Below are 12,997 nucleotides of genomic sequence, written 5' to 3'. Positions count from 1 at the left end.
CTCCTGCCCCACAAGCACTCATTTCTGGTCCTTCCCAGAGGCACCACTGGGCCAGGAGCGGAGTGATTGCTCCCCTGACCACACAGAACTGTTGACACAAACAGTGGGGCTGCTCGCCTGCCTGCCTGTGGCCCCCAAAGGCGATGGAAGATTCTGCCAGGAGGTGCAGCCAACTAGCCGACTCTCCCAGCCCACTAGAGCTGACATTCATTAAGCCGTCCTAATGACAAATGCTCCAGCAGGCGCAGGCGGAGAACAAGTGCTCCAGAAACCTGCCAGATTGGAGTCCGCCCAGGTGACTGTTTGAGTGGCCCTGGGTTCCTGCCTCCCTTGGGGTCAAGCCAGTCAAGGCTCTATTTTGCTCCGGTTCCCAACCCCTGGTAGTCTGCTATCCCCGATGCAGGCTAGTCCCCATTAAGGGGTCAGCAGAGTGGGCATAACCACCTAACAGGCCCATAACTCCCAGAATGAACTCGAGTCCCCAGCCCAGGCCCTGGCACAGGGGCAGCTGTGAGGAAGGGATGGAGAGCAGGTAGGCCACACCCACAGCCCCCGCCCCAAGAGGGAGAGCCCACCACCTCCCCCATCAGCCACAGGGATCGCCTCTGCTCTGACAGCCTCCTCGCCCCGTTCCAGCACAAGGCCTCCTGGCATCTGCAGAGGCGGCAGGACCCAGGCACAACCTGCCAGAAGAGCTTGTGGTGCAACAGGGAAGCATCAGGGTGCGGGCATCACTCACTCTAACTGGGGTGACTGTGGGTGGGGTGTGTGTGTGTGGCTCTCCCAGGATCCCCTGCAGGTCTCCAGCTCCATCTGACCTGCCGAGTCCAGGCTGTGGGGTCCAGGCAGGGTCCTTGCATTCGGGAACACCCAGGTCTGAGGGCCGCTGGCGCTGACCGGTGCCCCCATCCCTGGGGCCTGGATGCTGGGATGCACTCCTGGCTGTCCTCAGGCCCAGAATGTGGAGGCTTCTCGGGGAGGACGCGCAGGCTGGACACTAGGGGTGGTGGGAGAGGCCTGCTCCCCCGACAGTGCACCCTCACTCGGCAGGGAGGAAATGAGACACAGGACAGCGGAGCAGTGGTTCCAGGTTTAATGGAGGGTGCGAGGGTGCTGCACTGCTGCTCAGAGGGCCCCACAGCAGCAGCAGCCTGGGCCCCACACAGAGCATCTGCATTTTGCGATTTAATAGAGGAACATGGCATAACCAGGAACAACGTAAGGCCCTCCTACCCCATCCTGGACACGGGACAGCTCAGCTGACTAGGCCTTCCCTTTGGGACAGGGCACTCCCACCCCCTGGGTCTGGGAGCTCTGGGAGCCCCCCCCCCCGCCCCTGCTGTCCTTCCAAAGTCAATTCCAAAGGAGGGGGGAATCTGGCGGGGACAGCCCCAACCTGGGTCCGACAGGGAGCCCCTAATGGTGCAGAGCCCCTCTCCTAGCCATTTTGGGAACAATAAATACTGTGTGACATCAGCAGGGAGAGGCGCCCATGCTCGGCTGGCAGCAGTAAGCAGGGCCTCCAGGCCCAGCCACCCTGCCTGCCCCGCCCCATCCCAAGGCCAGGCCTGGGCACCTGCCCCCTCACTCCGTGCGCAGGATGATGTGGATGCCGGAATCCGTGAACACGGGCCCGCTCATCTCCCCCGTCCGAAGCGCAAAGGAGGCATCTTCAAAAGGCTTTTGCATCTGACCTGGGGAAACGTAAGGGAGGATGCGTGGGGGTCAAGACGTGGCCGGAGCTCGGACCAGGCAGGACGGCCAGATGGGGCTCCCGCCTGTGCCCAGTCTCCCACTCATCTGTCACTTGGTTTATGGCCCTGTCACAGTGCTGAGCAGCCCAGCTGGAGGTGGCAGGGCCATTAAAGAGGCCCCAGGAAGCCTGAGGACAGCATGAGGGATGTCAGGCAGAGCTGCTGCTGCTGCTGCTGCGTGCTTAGAGATGCACTTTAGTGATGAATGTTTCCCTAGACCCCGCTCCCAGCCCCTGCCACATCATCTGTCCTGTCTGCCCTGTCTGCCTCCCGGGGTGGGCGGCAGCTCCTGGTTGGTTACCCCACACCCCTCACCCCATCCTGGGCATCTTGGGGATGGAGGGAAAGGAAGACAAAGAAGAGGAGATGGTCAGCTGGTCCCCTCTGCTCCTCCCTTTCCACTGCCCCAACCAGACAGCCCTAAACTCAGAGCTGCTGATCCAACCCATCCTCCCTCACCCCTGGTTCCCCACCATTAAGGGTGGGTGGAGGTTATGGGAGACTACCCTGGGGCTCGCAGGGGCCCTGCCTTATACCTCCAACTGGAGGAGAGGCAAAATGCAGCTTGGTGGGCCCGTGACGGAAAAAATGTGCAAAGAAACACAGACTGACGCCCCATCCCAGGAGAGAATGACTCGGGATAAGGCTCTGCAGTCATCCCAGCCTCTACCAGCAAGGCAGCCTCTGGAGCCTGAGGAAGGGCTGTGCTGCCACCTGGTGGACCCTGAAGGCGTGTGCCGCAGGGGCCACTGGGCACATCCTCTACAGCAGGTGGGGGGAAGTCAGGCAGTGTAGGCCTGCAGAGTCATTTGGTCTGGCCCTGCCCAGGCATTAGGGGGAGTTAATCACATGTTTGACCACACATTAGCAGGCTAATGTTAAGTTGGTAATTTGTACGGCCCGTGAGTGACGTCATAAATACCCAAATGGCCTCTGGCAGAGAAAGGTCCCCATCCCCGCTCCACAGGCGGGGATGGGGGGGTTGGGGGGTTGGCGGGGGGGGGGGGGGGGGGGGTAGAGGGTCCCCAGGGCGGGGTGGTGCCCGTTATCTGCGCACCTCTGCTGAAGGCACCCAGGTCTCCCCTGGCCTTGGCCGAGCTGCAGTCACTGTACTGTGAAGCCAGAGATTCAAAGTCTTCCTCTCCGGACTTGATCTTCTGGATGTAGCCTGTGGACACACACGACAGGAGACACACGGGAGACCATGTCAGGGGCGGGGCAGAGAGCTCCATGAACAGTGGCACACCCCTCAGAACGAAGCTGTGCCACCTTTGCTCTTCTGCGTACGCACACACATGCACGCACATGCAAATGCTCGCCACCCCCACATGCTAACACACAGCCACAATGCCTTCTCCCTGCACACGCCTGGAGGCACAGGAGTCCATGAAGTGGGGCCTTCCACACGCATGTGCACTGTGACCCTACAGTAACCTCGACAGCCATGCTGGTCTCACAACCCACCCTGAACTCCTGCTCCCTTTACCACTCCCCCCCAATCCACACACATATAACAAGAATTCAGCAACCCAGGTATGGGCCCTTGACCAGGAATTGAACCCTTGACCCTTCAGTGCATGGGCCAATGCTTTAACCACCGGCCAGGCCAAAAGTCAAGCTTTTAACCACCCCTGCCCCATAGTTCACAGGACCCAGATCTTCCTCTGAGCAGCCAGCTCTCTCCGACTCCTGTATGATCTCAAGGTCACGGTCGCCCATCTGCCAGGGACCCCATTATGAATGGCATGGCCATGACAGTATGCTTATTACCTGTCTCACTGTACATCACAGCAGCAACCAGTGTCCTGGTGTCTGATCTGCTGGATGCTCCCACGACCGTTCCCATCACCCCTGCCTTCCCCATGTCCCTGTCACTCTTGTCTTGTCCTCACCATGCTTTTGCCTCTGAGTCTGAATTGTTAGTCTTTGCCAGCAGACCACAGTGACATGCTGCACAGTGCCGGACACGGAGAGAGAACTTGAGAAATGTCACTTGCTGTCACCATTCTCGCTTCCATGTGGGCTACACACCCCTGATGAGGCTGTCTCTACTTCCCCCTGACTGCCCAGCCCTGGTCTTCCTCGCGGGCACATCGCAGTCTGGTCTGGTGTGTTGCTTGCTCAGGCAGAAGGCCCACTCGCTCTGGCCGACATGATGTGGTGGCTTTTGACCACAATGCCCTGGTGTGGCTGGAACACCTCCCTGGGGCTGCTAGGTGGTGCCTCTGTGCCAGATGCATCCACAGGTGACTCTGACCGGCACCAGATGTCACTAGGATACCCCTCCTCCTCCTCTCCCTGGACTCCCAGTTACCTCCTTGCCCTCCCCCTCGCAGCACCAAGGTTCCTCCTCTTCTCTTCTGTCTGGACCTCAATTTGCCAGCCCGGGAATCCTGACCACCCCCTTTACGTGTACCTGCCTGTCTTAAAGCGGCACACTGTCCGCACATGCCCAGCACCTGCAGAGCCTGGCCGAGACCTGAGCCCACTCCAAGTATCACCTGGCCTCATCCTCCAGCAGCTGGGCCATGGGCATAACTGCAGAGACCCTCAAGACCAGAGGCCTGCCAAGAAGCACACGGTGTGTGTGTGAGCAGGCGCTATCAGCCTGAAAATCAGATAAAAGTCAAGCCTTTTGTTTTTGTGAATCCGAGGATATTTTTTCCATTGATTTTTAGAGAGAGTGGGAGGGAGAGGAAGAGAGAGAGAGGTAAACATGGATGTGAGAGACACACACCGATTAGTTGCCTCCTGCGTGTGCCCCAATTGGGTAGGGGATCTTGAACCTGCAACCCAGGTACGTGCCCTTGACCGGGAATTGAGCCCCCGACCCTTCAGTGCGTGGGCCGATGCTATAACCACTGGCCTGGGCAAAGCCAAGCTTTTAACCACCCCTGCCCCGTAGCTCACAGCACCCAAATCTTCCTCCGAGCAGCCAGCTCTCTCAGAAAACATTCTGCTCAGATGGAGCCTGAAATGACATTTAAAAAAAAGTGTTTCCCTCCTCAGTTCACCTTCTAGAGCAGCGGTTCTCAACCTGTGGGTCGCGACCCCTTTGGGGGTCGAACGACCCTTTCACAGGGGTCACCTAAAACCACTGGAAAACACAGATATAATTACATATTGTTTTTGTGATTAATCACTATGCTTTAATTATGTTCAATTTGTAACAATGACATTGGGGGTCACCACAACATGAGGAACTGTATTAAAGGGTCGTGGCATTAGGGAGGTTGAGAACCACTGCTCTAGAGGCTGACCTTCAGGAGTTTGGTCTTGGCCACAAGCCAAGATGCAAGGGAACCTTCAGACTCCTGTGTCCCCTCGGCTCCACTCTTCTACCCCACAGGGTGCCCCTCCCAGCCCCACCCTGCTTCTCTGCTCCCTCAGCCCCATCCACCCACTGCCTTGATCTCACAACCCATCCTAAACTGTGTCCATATGCCATCCTTGCTCAGGCATCTCTTCCCACTTGAAGCTGGCCTGCTGCCTTCTGCCCCGCAACTCCCCTGCCCCAAGACCCCGCTCTGTGAGGTGCCTTCCCTGGGCCCTGCTTTAACACTGTCCTGTTTGTGCGTCTGTAGCCTGCCTGTACTAGGAGGACAGGAGTTGGGTTAGCCTTGCTCACTGCTGTGTCCCCAGCACCTGGCACTATACACTGAGCAGATGTTCACTAATGTTGAAGGAATTCATGAATAAATGAGACAGAAACAGGCCACGGGGAAGGAGGGAGAGGGATCCGCCTCGGGGCTCTGAAGGCAGAAATGCCAGAATCTCATACCTTTTCTGTGAACCTCAGGCCCAAATACTAAAGAGGAGGCAAGACAGAAAGTACAAACCAGACACCCTGGCCTTTTCCCGGCAATGCCCTGGCCTCACCTGACTGCATCAACACCAGTCACCAAGACAGCGCCCACCCAACCGCCATCCAGCGGAGCTCCGGCTGGGACAGAGAGCCAGGCAGACCAGCAGCCTCACCAGGAGCTCCCAGTCTGCAGCGGCACCTTCCACCTGCTTGGGGAGTTCGGGAACTCCTGAGAGAGGATGCACAACAGAACAGCCTCTGGCCCTGCTGGCAGATCACAACACAGCCCTGAGGCTGAGGGGGTGGACCTGGAACCTTAGCTGCTGTGTTCAGATCCCAGCTTTACTGCTCCTGAACCTGTGACCCTGGTGGGTGACTTTCCCTCTTGGAGCCTTCCTTTCCTGACCTGCAAAATGGGCTCATTAGCAGCTCCTACCTTGGAGGGCTATGGTGAGGAGTAAAGAAGTTATTGCTGGAGCAGGGCCTGGCCCAGAGCAAGCCCTTGACAGGTACTAGCTATCGGTCCCCACAATATGGACTGCATTGTGTGCCCCAATTCATGTGCTGACCCCCCAATGTGACTGTATTTAGAGATGAGCTTTACAGAAATAATTCAGGTTAAGTGAAGTCCAACAATTAGTGTTCTTATAAGAGACACCAGAGCGTTCCATCACTCTCTCCACATGGGCACACACCAAGGACAGGCCTTGTGATGACAGCAAAATTATCTGAGGAAAGTGAGTGAACAAATAGGGGGTCTCTGACCCTAAAAAGGTTTGGAGACAAATAAGGGAAGAAGCCTGGGCAGAAAAAAAGGTAACGGGTTAGTTCTGTCACCCCAGAAGTCCCAGGTCCAGAAGGAAGGACCCAGAGAGACCAGAGACCCAGCCTGAAGACAGCAGGCTGGGAGTCACTGACCTGGGGGTGGAGGTCGGGGGAAGACTTGAACCACAGCACTAACTGACCCTCGATCCTTGGACAGGGTCATGGAGAAGCCCCCCCACCTGCTCTCCATCCGGGCTTCTCCAGGGCCTGGCCTCCTCAGACAAGGACACCAGGATTACAGGCAGCCAGTTCTTGATCTCCGATAGCTCCTGGCCACAGGCCAGCAGCTGCAGAGGAGCCGGCGCTGAGAACAGGGGCATCAGCAGAAAACTTGGAAGCACTGGCTCTCACTGCAGGCAGCCTGTCCCCTTGGGCAACGGGCTGCACTGGCTCTAAGTGGGTACTGATGAGGCTCCAGACCCGGCTGCCAGCTACAAAGTGTGCTGCCCGAATCCTCATCTCCTGATCACCTGGAACAAGCCCCTGACGGGGGAACACTCACTTCCACGGGAGAAAAAAGGAGCCCAAAAGCCCAGGCTCGCTGACCTGGCACCACAGCCTGCATCTCACTGCTCCCTCCCAGCAGCCCTGAAGGAGGCCCGCCCCAGCCCCATCTCAGTGTCTCAGGACACGGAGGCAGAAGGGGAAGCTCGCTGCCCAAGGTCATCAGAGGGTCTGCCCGCTGAGCCCACCAGCTCCTGCACTGCTGCCCAAAGCTCTCCATGGGCCCGAGTTCTTCCCATCAGCCGTGGGGAAGCAGCAGGGGCTGCCAGAGAGCAAAGGCCTGGTCTTGACCTTGGCCCCCACCACACACGCCTAATGACTGAGGTCAAGGCTCCAGCACGTAGACAGTGAGCGCCAGACACTGAGCCCATTGCTCTTCTGAGCACTCCCTGGACCTTTATGGCCGCCTTGTCCCCATTTTACAGAAAAGGAAACCGAGGCTCTGAAAATGAAGACACTTGCTGAAGGCCACGCAGCTGGCACCAGGATCCATCTCTGTGTGACTCCAGGTCGGACTACTTGGTTCCGACTTTACCCCACCCCCGCCCATCTAATCCATCACCTATTCCTCTGGATTCTGCCTCCTAAATCTTTCTAGAATACGCTCCACCCCTCCCACCCACCTCCAAGTTCAAGTCACATCATCTGTAGTTGCAATTCCTCCCACAGCTTCCACCGGGCCCTCCAGCGCAGGTGGGCATGCCCTCCCCCTGCTAACCCTGGTCTGCATCCGCTGAAGGTTAGGCCCCAGGGCCCAGCTGCTTGCGGGGAGCACCCTCTCCCAAGTTACCCTCCTCAAGACCCAGCTGACTTCAGCACCCTCAGGCCCACAGCAGTGTCAGCCTACCGCACACCTGCCCCTCCTAGTGACGGGAAGCACCCTCACCCGCCATCCCAGGCGGTCCTCACAGCCTGACAGTTAGCCCAGCCCCCTCCCAGTTGCCTTCCCAAAGTCTCTTCCTCAGGCCCCTCAGACTTAGTGAGTCCCTCCTCAGACTGCATCTCTCTCCACGTCCTCTCTACCAGTGGTACCTCTTGTCACTCAATCGCAAACGCCTGTTACGTCTCTCTCTCTTGTGGGCCTTGGAACAGAGACCACCTGAGCTGGGAGAATCTCAAGGTTCTCTCTGGGCTTTCTCCACTCGCTTCCTCCTTTTCCCCTGAGGCAGCCATATCCCCTGCCCACCCCCCAAACCCCCTCTTCCTCATCACTCATAGTTGGTCCCAGCCAACCTGGCCTCTGGACCTTCTGGCTTCCCTGGCCGTTCACCTCCAGCCACACTATTGTGAAAGCACCACCGCAGGGCCCCTCTCCGGGTCACACTTGGCCATGTTTCCCGCAATGACCAGGAAAGACCCCGACTCTCTGCCTTGCTCTGGGCCCTCCTCAACCTGGCCAGGACCTGCCCTTGAAGGATGTGGTCCCTCTTTAGTCCCCTGCACAGCCTTCCAGAGTTCTGTTCACAGCCCAGCTCCAGGCCTTTATTTCTGTCATGTCCGCTGCCAGGAATCCTATGTTTCCTACTGCTTCACGAACAATGCTGAGTGCTCACAGGGGCCAGGCTGTGTGCTGGGCAGTGGGGAAACAATGCTGAGTGCTCACAGGGGTCAGGCTTGTGTGCTGGGCAGTGGGAAATGGGGAAAGAGATCCAGTCCATGCCCTCGTAAAGCTTAGGAGGCGAGTTTAATCGGCCTCAGATTCTGTGCAAGAACCGAGATCCTCCCTATAATGTTATGAGGCTAACAGGTGCCATTTATCATGCCAGACACCATATGGGGGAGGGGGTATGCATGTGTGTAAGTAATATCTTACCAACCAAGTACTGGACCAAGTGATATGATAGCTAAACACAGCCAATACTGACTATTGTGTACTCGTTGCCAGGGTTGTGTTAATAACAACAATCATAATCACCGCGAGTAATTATAGAACGTTTACTAGGTGCCAGGTCTGTTATTCGTGCTTTGCTGTATTAGGTCAGAGTCCTCACAACCACCCTGTGAGGTGGGTCCTATTATAAATACTAATTTTACAGGTAAGAAATTAAGGCTCAGAGACGTTAGGCAATTTGCTCAAGGTCACACAGCCAGGACCTGGCAGAGTCCGATGGGAACTCAGGCTGTCTGGGCATGGATGAGGGACCAGTTATGTGGGGTAGGAGTGGCCAGGGAGAGGTCTGGGGTCTCTGGTGGGAGAGGCTGAGTGGATGATGAAATCACTGGTGAGATCCAGACTGGCACCGTCCAACAGAGGGTGAAAATGTTTATCTGCGCTGTACAAGATGCAGCCCTAGCCACACGATGCTACTGAACACTTAAAGTGTGGCCTCATGGCTGAAGAACCAATTTTTAATATTTCTTCATTTTAATTAATTTAAGTGGACATCGCCGATGTAGGCAGTGGCAGGCAGCTATACTGGACAGCTCTAGGGCAGGGTTCTGCCAACAATGACCCGCAGGCTCGCTTATTTTTGTAAACAGAGTCTGATTGGCATCTAGCCACGCCCATTTGTTTACCTTTTGTCTAGCGCTATCATTTTACAAAGCAGAGCACACAGAGACTGTTTGGCCTGCAAAACCTAAAATATTTACCATCTGGCATTTTAAGAAAGTTTGCCAACCACTGTTCCAGACTGGAGAAAACAGAAGAGAGCAAAGAACCTCCTCTCTTCGGGCAGAATGAATTTACAAACTGCAGCCAGTTCGGCACGGCTACCTTTCCGACCTCCCTCCCCCTCCAGACCCACTCCTGGTGCACTGCAGAGCCCTTCTTGATGACAGCATCATCCATCACTCCCGCTGACTGAGGGCACACGGTGCGCCACGCACTGCCTTATCTCAATGAATTTTCACAACGACCCTCAGAGGCAGGTATATGACGACGCCCATTTCATAGAGGTGAAAACTGAGTCTCAGGGAGGTGACTTGGGCCCCTAAGGTCATAGAGCTTGCAGGGGTCTGCTAGCCCCAACACTGGGTCTTCCCACTCCTACGGATGGAAAGAAAAAGGAGAGGTGGCCATGTGGGCCAGGCTCACGTCACACGTCACGTGCAGGCACTTTTGTGTCGGCCAATGCCACACCTCACAGCTGAGCAAGCTGGGGTAGAGGGTCTGGTGTGATTTCTACGAGGCTTGCTCTGGCCCCTCAGGGAGAGGTACCCCACCCCCCAACCCCCATCCTGTCTCCAGTTCTGCTCACTGTTGATCAGCTCCAGGGCCTCCTCCTTGGTCCGGGTTATCTTCTCTTGCCTCCAAGATGACGGCCGCCGTGACTGGCTGTGCTTGACCAGCAGGTGTGAGCAGCGCACCCTGGTAGGCTCCCCCTGTCCATTTTTGCCACTGCCACTGCTGCTGCCACTTGGCCGCTCCCACTGGCTGGCGTTCGTGATGTGATTGAAGTAGTACACCCGGCCTGGAGGGAGAGGAGGTGGATATTCAGCTGGGACTGCTCATAGGACACCACCCTGAGGCCAGAATAAGGGACTGGCCTAAGAGATGCCATGATTCAGCAAATTCACTGTGTGTCCACCACATGCCACAGGCCCTTAGGGAGCGAACATTCCAGGTGGGGACAGATCGCCACCAGCCAAGCAAATAGGACACGGTAACTTCAGTCACTGATAACGCTGAATGAGCCAGGTGACAACAGAGAAGCCAGCCCCACCCCAGAGGTGGACCAGGGCCCGGGAGAGGAAGTGGTTCAGAGCATGCACTCAGCAGTCAGACCACCTACTCAAACCTGGTTCTGCCACTTCCTCAAGGTATGACCTACCCTCCCCAGGCCTCGGCTTTCTCACCTGTAACATGCAGATGACAACAGGACCTGCCTGTTGGGCTGCTGCAAGGACTGAATGAGTTCACATCTGTAAGATGCTTAGGATGGCTCCCAGCACACATTTAAGAGTGTAATAGCCATTACCACCTCCATTTTATAGAGGACAAACCTAGGCAATGTTTCCTGTTTACTGTGCTTCAGGCACACTATGGAGGGAGGCATGGTGTCAGACACCAAAGCTCTGCTCTTTCCCCTACAGCGTACTGTGCGACACAAGGGGCCAGACGTTACTCAGCGACTGAGTCCCTTTGCTCAAGGGACTTGAAGTGCGAGGGACCCAGTAGAAAAGGGATGTCATTCCACTGGGTTACACGGAGGACTTGTGCCCAGCCCTGTGCAGGGCTGGATGTCGCCCTAAGGACTGTCAGGGCCAAGCCACACAGAAATGGCAGAACATCAGGTTTATGCCACAGCAAGGTGAGAGCTGAGCCACGGAAGGTCTATAAAACCTTGGGCTCCATCTCCTTGAAAAGTGGCGGTGAAGTGAGAGATGAGGCCGTCAAACTTCGTGGGGTTAATGTGGAGAGTCCATGATGATGCACACAACATGCAGGGCCTGCTGCTCTGCAGTTTGCAGTGACAGGGCAGGGGGCACTGGAGTCAAAATGACTGGATTCTAACCCGGCCCTCAGCCCCTCCCCCGCCCCATGAATGACTTTGGGTAAACTCCTTCATTTTCCTGACCTCAGTTTCTTCACCTGCAAAATGGGGGCAATGACTGCCAACTTCCCAGAGTTGTGACCAATCAGAGAAGACACTTAAAACGCTCGGCACAAAGCTTGCAGCTGATAAAAGTACCCTGTTGTGGACATTACTACTATGGATAAGCCTTATATCGGACCCAAGAACAGGGGCTCAGCATTAGATGTGGGTAGCCGGCGTGGTAGCAGGAGCAGGTTGTGCATCCGAGGCCGGGGTGCACACCGGGGCCACACCCTAAGCATGGGCCTCGGGTGTCCTCCCCCGGAGATGGACCCCCAGGGCCAGCGGGGTGCAGAGACGTTCCCCGGCGAGGTCAGGTGCATTAGGCCGAAGGGGTCAGCCCAGTCCGCAGGGCCAGGGCCATCGCCGGGAGGACGGCCGCGGGATCACCAGCCCCTCCCCGCGCCCCCGCAGCGCGCTGGGCCTCCCGGCCCGGTCCCAGCCTGTTTCCTCCGGCTTCCCGGCGCCAGAGGCTCCAAGCCTCAACAGGGCGGGCCCGGGCCGTTACCGGGAGGATGCGGAGCCAGGACCCCACGGGAATAGGGCGGCGGCGCCGCGCCCGAGGGCGAGCTCGAGCCTTGCTCCCGCTCCCGCAGACCCGCGCGGCCCCGCCCCAGCCCGGACCCCCGCGGCACCTGAGCTGCGGCTCATGCGCTTCTCCCAGCCGAGGGGCAGCTTCTCCTCGTCCGCCATCTTCCCTCCTGCGGCAGCGCCTGCTCCGCCTCCGCGCACCGCCTCCGCCGCCCGCGCCCGCCTAGCGCCGCCGCCTATTGGCGGGGCGCGCCTTGCACCGGGCCTGGGGACGACTCCCATTGGGCATCTTAACTGGCTTTCTATTGGGCAAAAGCGAAAGCGGGCGTACCCACCCCGCCTTTTCTCACCTGGGCCCCGCCCCTCGCTCTCCTCCGGCCTCTAAGTGGTGAGGAAGGGAGACACTCCCGGCTTCTCGACTCCCTCTTGCAAGCTTCAAAGGAGGCCCCGTCCCTCCTGTGCGTCCTTAGCCACAGCGCCTGCCTGATTGGCTACTGCAGCAGCGATTCCCGTCCCCTAAGCCGTTTCCGGAGGGCCGCAGCCCACCTTACGGAAGCGTCTTCTAGCTAGTGTGGAGGCAAGGGCAGCCGACCAGATGCTTGGGAGATGCGGTGCTGTCTTTACTGTTGCCATAGCAACGCAGTTGCCTTGGTGATAAGCATCTAATAACCAGAAGCCTAAATCTGGCATCTCCATCCTCCCTCGTCCCACATCTTTCCTTCAGATGTTCAAGACTAACCTTTATTTTTGTGTGCAAACCCTTTGCCTGTGCCACTGACCCAAACACCTTCACTTATTCCCTCTCAAGCTGGCTCCTGCCTCCATCCTGATGACTGATGGGTGTTGGCACTGCCACTCAGATGGGGACACAGGAGGAGGTGAGGGTTGGAGGATGATGAGTTCAATCTGAGTCAATTTAAAATGGAGTCCACGGGACACTGAGGAGGTGGTTGGGGACCCAGGGCTGGAGATAGATATAGAAGTAAAAGAGACTAACAGGAAAGAGTTCAGTTACAGTTCATCTACAGCATGGGCCCTCA

General features: G+C 57.2%; 1 protein-coding gene across 1 annotated transcript; it reads right to left on the bottom strand.

Annotated features, from left to right (window-relative positions):
* Nucleotides 1-1,078: 1,078 nt before the first annotated feature.
* Nucleotides 1,079-12,168, bottom strand: PIN1 (peptidylprolyl cis/trans isomerase, NIMA-interacting 1). Its single transcript, XM_070413933.1, has 4 exons — nt 12,062-12,168; nt 10,089-10,301; nt 2,812-2,922; nt 1,079-1,694 (listed from the first exon to the last, which is right to left on the bottom strand). The coding sequence occupies exons 1-4, from the start codon at nt 12,117-12,119 to the stop codon at nt 1,585-1,587; spliced, it is 492 nt and encodes a 163-aa protein (XP_070270034.1). The 5' UTR covers nt 12,120-12,168; the 3' UTR covers nt 1,079-1,584.
* Nucleotides 12,169-12,997: the final 829 nt, after the last annotated feature.

Source organism: Myotis yumanensis, unplaced genomic scaffold (genome assembly GCF_028538775.1).
Source record: "Myotis yumanensis isolate MYYU_CA2020_CCGP unplaced genomic scaffold, mMyoYum1.0.hap1 SCAF_5, whole genome shotgun sequence".
Lineage (NCBI taxonomy): Eukaryota > Metazoa > Chordata > Mammalia > Chiroptera > Vespertilionidae > Myotis > Myotis yumanensis.
This window is presented reverse-complemented; position numbering and strand designations above follow the sequence as displayed.